Genomic DNA, 13253 nt, shown 5'->3' with positions numbered 1-13253 from the left:
CTGATGATGTTGAAACCAGTTTTCCTTTCACCAACCCAATTTCTACATTGGCCTAGAACTTTCAAGCAGGCTAAAAGTTATTTCAATCATTTTAGGAAAACTTTTTTAAAAATTCTATTTCTGGTCAATTTTCTACTCATCTCAGGGAATTTTGATTCTGCTATCACCCACCTAATTCCTTTAAAAATGACTGTGAAATATAAGACACTGTGAGTCATTCTCTGAATCTGTGCTATGGGAATTTAAGTCTCTCTAGTGAGAGGGAGGGAAAAGACTTACGACCTAAGTCAGCTGGGGGACAGAGCAAATCACGTGAGTAGGCAAGGTTTGTGCTGCCCAAGTCCCCGCCTGTGCCTGGGTGGGCAGACAGGGAATAGGGGGCCCAGCAAGAGGATGTCAGGAGAGGAGAGAGCAGGACAGAGGGCCAGGTGGGGGTGGGGAGACTCAGGATCCGCCAAAAACATTTCTATGAATAAAAGAGACAACAGCAGCTATGTCTCCTCAGACAAAACCATTTGGTCTGGACAACTTCCCGTGTAAGCAGCTTATCTTTGCTTAGCTGGCTTTTTTTTTTTTTTTTTTTTTTACCATATTTTGTGACTTTCCTTTCTCATGAAAAGCTTGCCTTTGTTTGGAGGAAGAGCCAGCCACTGCCCATGGTTCCTGGGGATTTGCCTAGTCCTGCTTCTTTGCTTGGGACTCTGCCAGTAGGTGCTACCATCCCAACATCTAAATCAATCTCTAGGTATTGATTGTGTACATGTATTAAAATGTTCAAAACTCTCAATCCATATACTGTGCTAATAAGGAGGCCCTGTGATACTCTGAGGTTTAATTCTCACAAAACCAAATGATCTGTAAACTTTAATTTACCTCAAAGATGTAGGACATCAAGTGGAAATTGGTTAATCTATATCTAATAATCTAATACATCCAATACATATTCACTTGTGTATGTCAGTAATAACTGATTTAATTTTTTAAAGCAGAAGGATTTTTCTTTCTGGTTCATCATGTAACATTTTTTAAATTATATAAACTTGTAATTTCAAAGAATCATGACTGGGCTACACTTTATCCATCTAACCAATTACTTTTGTAACATTGTTACTGGACGTTAATGGGCTGCTTGAGATCTTTCACAAGATAGTGGACTTAGAATAACAATTTCATGGATAAGGACCACATCTCTTTAGCTGTAATATTTTCTAAATAGAAATAAGTCCATATTTAACCATTGCTCACCTAGTCTGTGTTTAAATGTTGGATCATATGCCCTAATGGTCTGTTCTATTTTTTCCATTTTTGTTTATTTTTAGTGTTACATTAAATACGTCTTGATTTCAAATGTAATCTCTTATAAACCAGCAGCTCAGATAATACAGAGATTAATTCTCATATCACTGGAAATGGTTTTGCAAGAAAGGATTGAGAAAGGAAACCAAAAGAGAATGAAATATATTCTTCATTCCCTGAGTGGGCTTCTATCACTCATCTTTCTTTTCATTGACAGGCACGTGTTCATCTCTAGTCAATACATCCAAATTCAGTTGCTTTTACATGTCCCTTCTACGCTAAAGTAGAAATAGGTGCACCTAAGAAATTGGCCATAGCCAGGGGCCTTGGGCAACTTAAGTTAGTTATGAGGTGTTGGTCTGTGGGACGCCGAGAGCGTGCCGGCGGAGACTGAACCCCGGACCGGCTGTGTTCTAGATATGCAACTTGGGTATATAATTGGCCTCTTTGAACTTTCGTTTCCTTATTTGTAACAATAATAATAATAATTCCCATTGTTACCACTTTATCATAAGGATAAAATTAAACAGAGGATTTGGATGTTCAGCATAAATCAGAAGTGCCTGAATGAACGTTGCCAGTAGTAGCAATAGCGGGACTGGGGGAAGCAGAATCACCATTATTATTTTCGTGTTCTATTGACCTAACTCTGACGTTCCCAACCCTTTCAATAAATAATGTTTTCTGTTTAGTGAATTATCTCATAGCAGAGCAATAAAACCCTCTGAGGGGGGGAAAAAGACAAATTAGTCAGTGTTAGTTCTTTATAGGTTTCCATATGTCTTTACTGTTAATGAAATCATAAACAAAATCTCATATTTTAAAATAAGGAATATGGACACATACTTAAGAGGCTGTTTTTAACCTTCTGAAATATACTCAGAATTGTCTATAAATATTGATTCTAAAGAGTAATATTCCATTTTTATAATGTCGGTGGGTTTATGAAAAAGCTATTATCACTTTAAAGCATTAAAAATAAAAGATATTTTTACAAAGCCCCAGAATATATATTCAAAAACTAGAATTCTGAGAAAATTCTAAGTATCTTTTTAACTATGAAGGTACAAGTAACTTCTAGGCCCATTTTGAAAACTCCAGTCTTTCAGGACAAAAACAGTATTAAATCAACATTTAAAACTTGAATTAAAAGACAATTGGAGAAGATGTGCAGTAAGAGTTTCAAGGACTGAAAGGCTGGGGAGATGTTAAAAAGAACCTCCCACGATAGATGAGGAATGTCCAAGCTGAAGAGGCTTTCTGAAGCTGGTTGTTTTCGTGTATAACCACCTTGGGTGTCCTAGAAACTATTCTTTTGGAGACTGAGCAGCACTTGAATCTTTCCAGTTGGAATCTTTCAAACTCTTGTGACCTTATTTTCAAAGCATAACTCAGGGATAATAAGAGATAATAAAAGCAACAATCATAATAGGTACCACCTGTTGAGCAAAATGCTATTAAGCACTTTCCATATGTTCCTAGTTTAATCCCCACAAGCTACACTATGAAGAGATATTGTTGACATTTTACAGACGGGAAAACTGAGACTGAGATCAAGGCAAGTGGCTTAGTCTGTCTCTTTCCATTAAGCCATGCAGTTTCCTTTTTGTAAAAATCAATTTTGCTTCCATTTATATTGCTCCCATCTTTTTCTATTGGCTTCAGGATCCTCCCCCTCCCTCCCTTTTAGAATAGAAAGCCAACTGAGAGAGAGGTGAGGAACAAAAAAGTCCCAGGAAGGAGTACTAAATACCAGCCGTCAGTCCTGCAGTGGCCGCCCTGATGTGTCCAGATACAATGGGCATTTCCTTCCAGTTTAATTTTGAATTTTTGGAAGGATGATCATATGAAATTATTCAGAAAGAGTCATTGCCCTTTTTGGATTTTTAAAATATACCATTAAAAATCCTTCCCAAGGGGGTTGAGAGGTGAGCACAAGGGGTAAAGGGGCACATTTACATGGTGACTTACAAATAATGTACAACCAAAATTTCACATAATAGTTATAAAGTATTATGACCTCAGTAAAAAAAAAATCCTTCCCAAATTAAAATTGGTGGTTGTAGGTCTCCCTGAGTTATTCTCTAGTTTCAGCTCTGTTGCCAGAACGCACCGCCTCCCTTTGGTCTCCATGCTAACAGCAGAATCCCCAGCGACCTGCCAGCTCCTTGCAGCCTCCCCAGTTCCCTCCCGTCCACCACCGGGTGTTTCCTCATGTGGATGGAGCTGATTTTGAGTGGGGTTTTGTTGTTTGTTTGGTTGGGTTTTTTAATCCTCTGGATGATCTTGTCACATGCATTAAACTAAATCCCAACTGAGAGCAGGGAAGACCAATTAACAAATTCATAAATTCTGTTCTTTTCTTCCAAAAGTCTTTCTCTTTTGATTAGTCCTGTGAGTTCATAGAAACATTCTGTTAAGTGAAATTTATGCGGATTTTAAGGATATTATTTTTTAAAAAAATACAAGGATAATTATCAAGGGGGCATATGTAAGCAATATGTATAAAACTTCTGTAGCTTATGTAAGCGGTGGTACAAAAATCCCATAATTCTATAGTTCAAAACGATGGACTCTAGGAAAGCATAGTTCATTATTTGTTAACTATTATTTGCTGCTATGGTTTTGAACTCAAGAAGTTTTGTGCAGCAGTGCACGCATTCGGTGGCCTTTTCCCGAGCTGTATTGTAAAGCCCCATTGAGCAGGAAAAGCACCAGTCCTCAAGCAGTGCTTTCCCCACACTGGGCTTCCCAACAAATCACTTTCCACTGGGCTCTCTTCTCCACCTAACAAAATGGGTTACCAGCAGCTGAAGCTACCACAGGAGCGCCATTGGCCTTCACAGTCACCAGGCTTTCCCTGCTCCTGTGAAGGGAACACAGGTTAATGAGCAACTCCCCAAAAAAATTCCAATAAGCTTTGGGACCCTCGTCATCCGCTGACCATCCCCATCTGGAAATTACTAATGCGTAAGATCAATATGTCTCTAGAACTGCGATCTAAGTTGCTCACTTTCATGAGAGTGACTCTATTATTGCTATCAGCTTCAAGAACAGTTCAATCAGCCAGAACATAAAGACAACTATCTGTTGGCTTTTTCGCTTTTCAGAATATGAAGTTATATCCAGAGAAAATGGGTCATTCAGTGGGAAGAACAAGTCCATTCAAGTTACAAATCAAACCTTCTCCACAGTAGAAAATCTAAAACCAGACACAAGGTAAGCCACCAGCGCTATGACAGGTGAATTCTGAGAGGGCAAAGGTCATAGCAAAGAAATGAAATGCCATCATCCTCTCCGTCTGAAGGGAGGTCTCGTTTGCCTTTCATTCTTCGGCTTCCTATACCAGCACTAGATACCTCTGGAGTCATGGTTTGCAAATATGAAAGTTGTTGGTGGGGATACAAGAGCCGACAGGACGGTCTTGTGAGTTAACAGTGTAGCTGGGGGCAATGAATAACAGAAGGCGTTAATGCCAAATGTTGATATTAAATACCAAAATTTAGAGAAGGAAAAGTACCCGAGACAGCTGGAGTGTGCAGGATGTAAACTAGATTTGAAGCACAGAAGAGTATGGCTGGTTCGCTGGAAAGGGGAAGGCAAGAACTAAAAGCCACGTGGCAGATGTAAGTGAAAGTTTGTAATAGCCGATGCTTACAACAACTGCAGACTAGTCCCAGACCAGCTACCTTTTCTTTTGGGTCTTTTTACCATACAAATGAGAACAGAATTTTGGAAATAGAAATGTATAATATTAGCATTGTTCTATAATAAACAACTTTTATTGGCATCCCTTATTACACATTGATACCAGATTGTTTATATTGCTGTATAGTTTTGTGATTTCTTTTTAAATCTAAAATACCAAATATTTTATCAGTTCATTTTATTATTTCAAGAAAAATAAGGGCCTTAGGCATTTCTAGAAATGTAGCAAAGAAGGGTTCTTCTTGTTTTTTGTTTTGTTTGGTTTTCACGGCTAAATCACCAAATTTATTGCTCAAGGAGATTCTCAAATGGGTACAGCCAAGTGTTGCCTTGACAAAGCCAATGTGCTGAATTCATTTATGGACTGAATTTCACTCTCTGTGGGAAATCAGCTTCTTTCCTCAACCTTGAAAACACAGTTTGATGAACTGTCTGTGCTTTCTGTAAAAACAAAAAATTGACATCTTAAGTTATAGTACACGAATCAACACAGATCAATTTGCAGAGGGACATAGTTAGGAATTTTATCAGATTGAATATTGCATAGCTTAGGAAAGTTCCTTAGTGTTGGAAAAGATCAGCAGAGGTGAAGACTGGAACTCCAGCAGCAGAGGTTTTTGTCATAAGTCTTGCTTCTTAGATCTTTCATGGCCGTCGATGGATTGAATTGAATTGGGTATTGATTGTGACACCCAGAAAGCCTATGTTGGCTCTGAGAGCAGGGACACTCTTCCAGTCTTTTCGGGGGAAAAGGAACCATCTAATTTGTTATAGAAGGTTTCCTGTGTATAAATCATAGTCCTATACTGCAAAAATAACACTTTTCCACAAGCTTTTTTTTTTCTTTCAAGTTCTCTATTTTGAGCTGTAATATGGAAAAGTTTGCAACTGCTAATTTTCTTAAAGGATTTAAGTTAGCCAAAATAAGCATATATTTCAGTAAAAGCCCATTTGATGATCTTGGTTCTGTTTCCTTAGCAAGATTAACAGAGAGAGAGCCTATTTTTACCATACTATATTTTAAGGAAAGAGTAAAAGAGAAAAGGTCATTTAATTGGACTTTTTAATAGGGATATTTGGGCTTATAGAACTTGGATGGTTTTCATTCCACTTAATAAAAAGTGAGCTGTGTATACACAGAAAGTACATTGAAAGGCCTTCAATTTCTGAATGTTCGTTGTGTTCCCTTTCTGAATCAGGTTGTCCTCAGATCCTCTCCCGGTGCTCCTATCAGCTCATGATCAGAAAGAGAACACAGCTATTCTGGTGACATTTTAAACCTGATTTGTTTGTAAAAGGATTGCATTTTCATCCAACTAACATTTATTAAGTGCCAACGATGTGTTTAGCGTTGCTTGGTAGTGTGGCTGCAGACGTGAATTACCGTGGTGCCTGCCCCTGAGGAGCCCGAGGCTAGCGGGACAGGCGGTTCATAACCGATTTTTCTACACTAAGTGCTGGGAGCGCTGGTCGAAGTTTGCACGGGGGCGGTGGGAGCCCAGAGTGAGCGGCACTCCACAAGTCTGGGGAAATTAGGAAAAGCTTTCTGGAGAGGGTGACACCTGGGCAAGTCTTGGAGGATGAGTAGTAAGGAGGTAGGGGACTGTGGGAGGGAAAGGAATGTCAGAGAGAGTAGCACGTGTCGGTGCAGAGGCCCCAAATGGCGTGGCTGTGTGCAGGGAACAGCAGGCTGCTTTCACCAGTGTGAGGAGGGAAAAGTGGACAGAGGCAGTGGGAGCAGAGAGGTGGAGCCAGCTTGCGGAGGGCCTTCTATGCCGGATCCGGAAACGTGGTCAAGAGATGGGGAGACCCTGAAGGGTGGTGACTGGAGTGACTGGCTCTGACTTTCATTTTATTTTTCATTCTGACTTTCATTTAGTTGGAATAATCACTTTTGATACTAGAGCTACTTATAATGAGTAACAGTTGGTAAAATAAATCTAACAAAAAAGAACTTTCTGTTACTGTCTTACAAGAGTGCCATTTTAGCATTTGACCTAACTGGTCAAGAAGGTGCATGAGAGGAAAGCACCTTGAGCTGAGCTGCCTTTCGCTCTGGAATCTCAGGACCAGTCAGGTCCTGGGGCTCAGATCAACCCTCTGGTGGTAGCTGTTGTGGACTCATGCTAATGGTTTCTGGAGTTTGCCTCAGACTGAAAGACAGCCTCATCCCCTTTATCCCGCCCTCATGGTGAGTGCCTCGCTTCTCTCTCCCGTCCCTCTCTCCCTGAGGAGGACCCCTGCAACCTGTCCTTACCTCAAGACCAGCAAAGCCTAAAGTAGGCCCTTTCTGGGTTTGTCTTTGAGAAAAAACAGTATTAAATGAAATTTAGCAATATTAAATCCCTGAAATCAGAACCCTATGCCGAGTTTTACCACTTGGCATAAATCTGGGGCCGTTCAGTGTGTCTGCATGTGGCTTATTTAATGTTGTCTTTAGTTTGGTATAATTGAATGAAATCCATTAGGATATAGACTGTTAATGTTCATATATATATGATTTGACCAGGATTATATTGCTAGTCCCTAGTGGGTCATGATTTGAAAGTTGTATATCAGTAGTTTGAAGTAAAGAACATTTTCCTGTTGGGGGCAAATATAATACACATGGATATAAAAGTGCTCTAAAGAAAACTGTTTAGTCTACAATACATGAAATTCTGTGGTGGTCAAGTAGTTCAGCAGACCCCAGTCCCCAGTGAGCCTGTGAATACATTTTGTGCTCTCTTAACAGAGCTATGCTAGAGATTAATTTGTCTACTTAATGAGGAAAAATGTTTTGAGCTGAAATATTAAAATTATGTGTTGAAACCTCTATTAGTCAAAATAATTTAATGAGTTAAGGAAGCATAAAGTGAAGTCAAATTATTTCATTTAATTTGAGATTTCTGAAGCCTAAAAGTACCCAGGGAAGAAAACTAATACCCATCAAACAAGTGAAGAGTATCATAAGTCAGAATAAAAGACCAGGCCAGGGCAGGACTTATATCCAGGTTCTGCAACTTAGAAGAGGAGAGAAAGCCTCAGGGAATACTTGAGACTAGAACTTTACAGGAAAGGACAGGGTGGAATGGGACAGGCTGGCAAGAAAAGAAAGAACAACAGTATTGTTCTTCCAAATCAAACCCAAGTACACAACATAGGCTAAATGCTAGTTCTCAAAGTTACCACTGACAGCAGGCTGCAGCCAGAATAATAAAATTACGAGTTCCCAAATTTAGGTCTGTTGGCTTTTTTGATGCAAGCTTTTTTCATACTATCTCATGCTGTTAAGGCAGGTTTCTTTCCTGCCCCAACCATGACCCAAGATTAATGCTGATAAAAGACACACTGTAAAATAAAGAGGAAGTATGTACGGGATGCAGTCACCAGGTGGTTCTTATTACCTATAAAGAATGACTTTAGTCACATTTCAATGCTTGGGGAAATTTTTGAATCAAAATATGTGGTAAAATTGAATTCCCCAAATAGGCAAACTTTGAATTATAGCCGTTTAAATTCCCTCATAAGGTTCTAGAATTCCCTATATAAAAAGCTGGAAGATAACTTCTGAAAGAATTGCCATAGGTGTGTTCTAACTCTAGGAGACACACATAAATAATTTATTTTAGTAGTGTTTTCGTCATTTGTCCTGACTAAAAACCATGAGATCTAAACGCAGGTGATAATTACTGGCTCATCTACACACCTACGCGGGTGTGGAAGAGCTTGGTATTATATTAGGACATTTAACCCGGGGGAATCAAGGCAGAGGAAATAGATCTACACAGCTCGTTTGGTTAAAATTTCTAAATGTTCACACACTATTCCAGAACCAAAAAGACAGTGGGCTAGGCTACCATTTCCTTCTTGCAGTCTATGCCAACCTTCTCCCTGCCTGTTTTTATGATTTACTCAAGTTCTGTTCTACTCTGCAGAAGCTCACAAAACATCCCACAGTAAGGGACCATCCAGCAGCTGTCTTGCTGCCTGGAGAGTTCAGCTCCACACCTGGTGCGGGATGTTTCTGTCTGCAGAGAGCAGAGCCACACGGCTGCTCTGGGGCACCTGGGTGCAGCTCCAAAGGCGGCACAGTGGGGACTGCCCAGCCCTGCCAATGGCTACGTGCAGCTGCAGTGGGCTGTGGTCATGCATGTGCCCAGGGAAGAGGGCTGTTTGTGGGAAGCCATAAATGTTTAGTCAAGTGAAGCAGAAGAGCTGTAACAGAGGCAAACTGCTGTGGTCCCAAGGCCATCTCTCCCTTCAGAGCATCCCTCTCATCCCTACTCCTAAAATGCAAAGAAAAGTAGAGATGTTGCTATCCAGCCAAATCAGTACCCATCTAGCCAACTCCCCGATATTTATTTTCCACTTATTTTTTCCCCATGAAATCTCAATGTATGGCTCTTGTTGAACTAAAAGAAAAATATGAAGAAGAGCCTCTCCTATCTGGAGCCAACCACTTTATTTGTAAAGATCACTGTGATTGTTTTTAGTTCTGTGAACAGAAGAACTGACAAAGTGTATGACTTAAACAATAAGTCTTACACCACTGCTTAAAAGAACAGGAAGTGTGGACTACTTGATCTTGAAGTCTCTCCCAGCTCTAAAAGGATGTCATCTTACAATATCCGAAACCATGCACAGAATCGGGGAAAACTGGAACTGAAAATAAAATCAAAACCTAGGTCAGTCTTACAGCAAATAGAATTGTCCTGATAAACCATTTGTCTTTGAGTCTATGTCTGTGGTCTGCAGTTTGTTTTCAGACAGACTGCTTTTGGCTCACATTTTGATAATCAGCTGATGGGCCAGGTTCTTCCTGATGAACTGGTTGGGTGATATGGATGGACACACACAATCACTGTATGCTACACAAGCCTTTAATCTCACTCTTCTCTTCACACGAGCCCCTGTCTCTCCTCACTTGACCAAAAAACTGAAGAATCAACTGTGTGTGCCAGACTTCCATGTGGCCCAGCAATTTCCTATGGAAAATGTACTCTGTCTGGTAATTAAGATAAATCAAGTTCACTTAAGCTGCCCAAGTACTTCTACTGCCCTCTGTGGCTTGGGAGGATTCTGGAGAACAGTTCTTCCTCTCAGACTGAAACCTACTAAGGTTTCCTGTAGCTGACAGCAAAGACAGTTGGGGACTATTGTTTATGTTGTTTGATTTAATAAAATCTTGGCACTAAAAATAAACTGGAATAGAGGCAGTAACTTCTTATGAACCGTAAATCTGGCCAAAACAAGCAGGCCTGTGGAATAGCCACCATGCCCTTATGCACAGTGCTGTTGTGAAATTCTGGTCTCTACACACTCTGTATTAACTTTTCAGCCTCTCTTCCCGTGGGCTTTGTAGAAAGGAGTAAAAGAAGCTGCCGGCGCGTCGGGCATTTTATTTAGTTTTATTTAGTTTTATGGTAGGTGTGGGCGGCAGAACAATTGCTTCCTCATGAGAGAAGGAAGAAATTTAGTGGATTGCTCAGTTTTGCCACTTTTCTTTGGGCAAAAGTACAGCTAAGCGCATGGAACTCCACTAGTCTATAAAGAGAGCACTCCCTCGTCACATCACCTGATTCTTTTCGTTACTCTTCACTGCGAATTCCTTAGGATCGAGGGTGACGGTGCCAGAAACTCATAGTAGCACTACAGCATTAGAGTGCAGCCCAGAGATGGAGCTCTGTGTCCCCCACAGAAACGGGAGACACAGGAAACGTCCTGAAGGACATACTAGGCGGCTGGTGGGTGATACCTGATGCCTGCTGGCGCCCTGCTGCTCTCCCCGCTGTCCCTCACTGGGGCTTATTTTGTCCTCTAAGTGTCCCCACAGCTCCACCCTTTTGCTCCTCATCTGTATTCCTGGGTCGGCACAATGTCTGCATGTCGCAGGCGTCCAGAAGTGCTTACCACAGTCCTGCAGTGTCCGTGGAGCGCTGATGGATTGGATTTCCTTTCCCTATGCAAGTCCCTCTTTCTCTCTTTCTCTTATTCCACTTCTCCATTGCTCTCCCTCTGACTGAAGCCACGCCTGAATGGGGCTCAAATATGTCAAGAGTACACTGGGGGTAAAATTAACCAACCAGACAATTCAAGCCAGCGAACAGCTACAGGGTGGCCTTTCTAGAGGAAAAGCAGGCTGCTTGAGGTTTCCGAGGCTTTGGTTAGCGTGAAAACCAGCTTTTTAAATCCATGGGAACATGTAACTGAAAAGTTCATTGAATAAAGAAAACTGTAATCCAGCTCTGTATCAGGGGCAAAAACAGAGGGAACCGGTTACAGAGAGGACCAGAGGAAGGGGAGGAGGGAGAGGATGGAAGAGTCCACCCTAACCACCCTGAAGGTCAGTGTCAGGCCAAGCCCCGCAGGCTGGAGCTTCCCGTCTCTGAGTTTTGCGCGAGAACTACAGATCCCACTGTGTGAAACCCTAGTTTTTCACTCTCCTATGAATTGATATTTAATTCTTATGCTGATTTCCACAATTGCTCTCAAACTCCACCCTCCACTTTATTACCCCGCTCCTCTGGGATAATGCCTTAGGGATTTCTAGACTCTTCAGGGAAATCTTAAAACTTTTTTTCTTAGCCCATGGAGCAATTTTGATGGCAGGCAGAAAGATTCACCCGCTACATTTTCATTCTTCCCAATAACCATCCGCTATGCCCTTATTGTCACCCTCACAACCACAGAACAAGAGGTGGACATAAGAGTTCTGCCTGAAGAGTTCTATGGCAGTCTTTGCCAAATCCCCCAATAACGGAAGCACCTTTAAAAAAAAAATCTCGAGAGATATAAATATACTACTAGAGAACATTTATAATCACTTACTATGTGCTTGGCATCTTGCCTTCACAGGCATTATCTAATCCTCACAAAAATCTCACGGATATTTTTATACCCTTATGAGGTTATAATTACTATAATTAAAAGCATCCTCACAAATAACATTGTTATCCTCATTTTTATATATGAGGAAATTGAGGCTCATAGAGGTTAAGTAACTTACCTTAAAGTCACACACCAGAGCAGCTGGGAGCCCAGGTCTTTCTGGCTGCAGAACACGTGACTTCACGGCCTCACACCACCTCCTGACTGGGAGGCTCAGAAGATGGTTTTTGTTTGCGTCCACACCAACCCAGGCCAAACTGGGCGTGGCATTCTGCCAGGGGTGTTCCTCCCTGGGCTGGTCCTCCGTGAGGCTCAAAGGCGTGACTGCAGTTGTCACCTGGACTGCATACTCCACCTAGATACTCGTTTTGATGAAGCAAGTCTTATAAATAGCTTTTTAAATTTAATTTTCACTTCTATCAGATGTACAGGTACATGGGTTTTAACTCAAATACCAGAAAGCAGTTCATTCCTATTCCCAAATTCTGTTTCCCAGGAGCAACCATTTTCAATTATTTTATTCTTTTTTCAGCTTTATTGAGGTATAATTGACAAATAAAATTTAAGATATTTAAAGTGATATATGTATACAGTGTGAAAGGATTCCTACCACCGAGTGAATTAACACATCCATCATCTTGTCTATTTACTATTTTTTTTTTTTGGTAAAAACATTTAAGTTCTACTCTGTTAGCAAATTTCAATTGTACAATACAGTGTTATTGACTATAGTTACCAAGTTGTACACTAGACCCTCAGACCTTATTCATCTTATTACTGAAAGTTTGTACCCTTTTACCAACCACTATTTCCCCCACCCCCCAGCCACTGGGAACCACTTTTCCGCTCTCTGTTTCTATGAATTTGGCTTTTTCTTAATTTTTTTTTCTTTTTTGTATTTCACACATAAGTGATACCATGCAGTATTTGTCTTTTTCTGTCTGGCTTATTTCACTGAGCGCAATGCCCTCCAGGCTCATTCGTGTTATCACAAATGACAGCTTTTCCTTCATTTTTAAGGCTGAATAATATTCCATTGTGTATATGTGTGTGTGTGTGTGTGTGTATATATGTGTGTGTGATATATATATCACATTGTCTTTATCCAGTCATCTGTCAATGAACACTTAAATTGTTTCCATATCTTGGCTAGTGTGAATGATGCTGCTGTGAACATGGGAATACAGACATCTCTTCAAGATGATTCTTTTTCTTTGGATGTAGACCCAGAAGCGGGATTGCTGGATTATACGGTAGTTCTACTTTTAATTTCTTGAGGAGCCTCCATACTGTTTTCCAGAGTGTCTGCAGCAGTTTACATTCCCGCCAACAGTGTACAAAGGTTTCCTTTTCTCCACGTCCTCACCAGAATTTGCCAT

The 13253-nt window shown here is 40.7% G+C and overlaps 1 protein-coding gene across 11 annotated transcripts in view; it reads left to right on the top strand.

The window, feature by feature from the left end:
* ABI3BP (ABI family member 3 binding protein) overlaps positions 1 to 13253 on the top strand; it is a 242401-nt gene that overhangs the window by 214231 nt on the left and 14917 nt on the right. For all 11 annotated transcript variants that reach the window (XM_087439510.1, XM_087439507.1, XM_004439976.3 and 8 more), the window contains one exon: positions 4407 to 4515. In XM_087439510.1, the coding sequence (XP_087295636.1) occupies positions 4407 to 4515 (109 nt within the window). The remainder of the gene's footprint in view (positions 1 to 4406; positions 4516 to 13253) is intronic.

The sequence above is a fragment of the Ceratotherium simum genome, chromosome 15 (assembly GCF_057802395.1).
Source record: "Ceratotherium simum simum isolate JZ-2026a chromosome 15, ASM5780239v1, whole genome shotgun sequence".
In the NCBI taxonomy this organism is placed as follows: Eukaryota; Metazoa; Chordata; class Mammalia; order Perissodactyla; family Rhinocerotidae; genus Ceratotherium; species Ceratotherium simum.
This window is presented reverse-complemented; position numbering and strand designations above follow the sequence as displayed.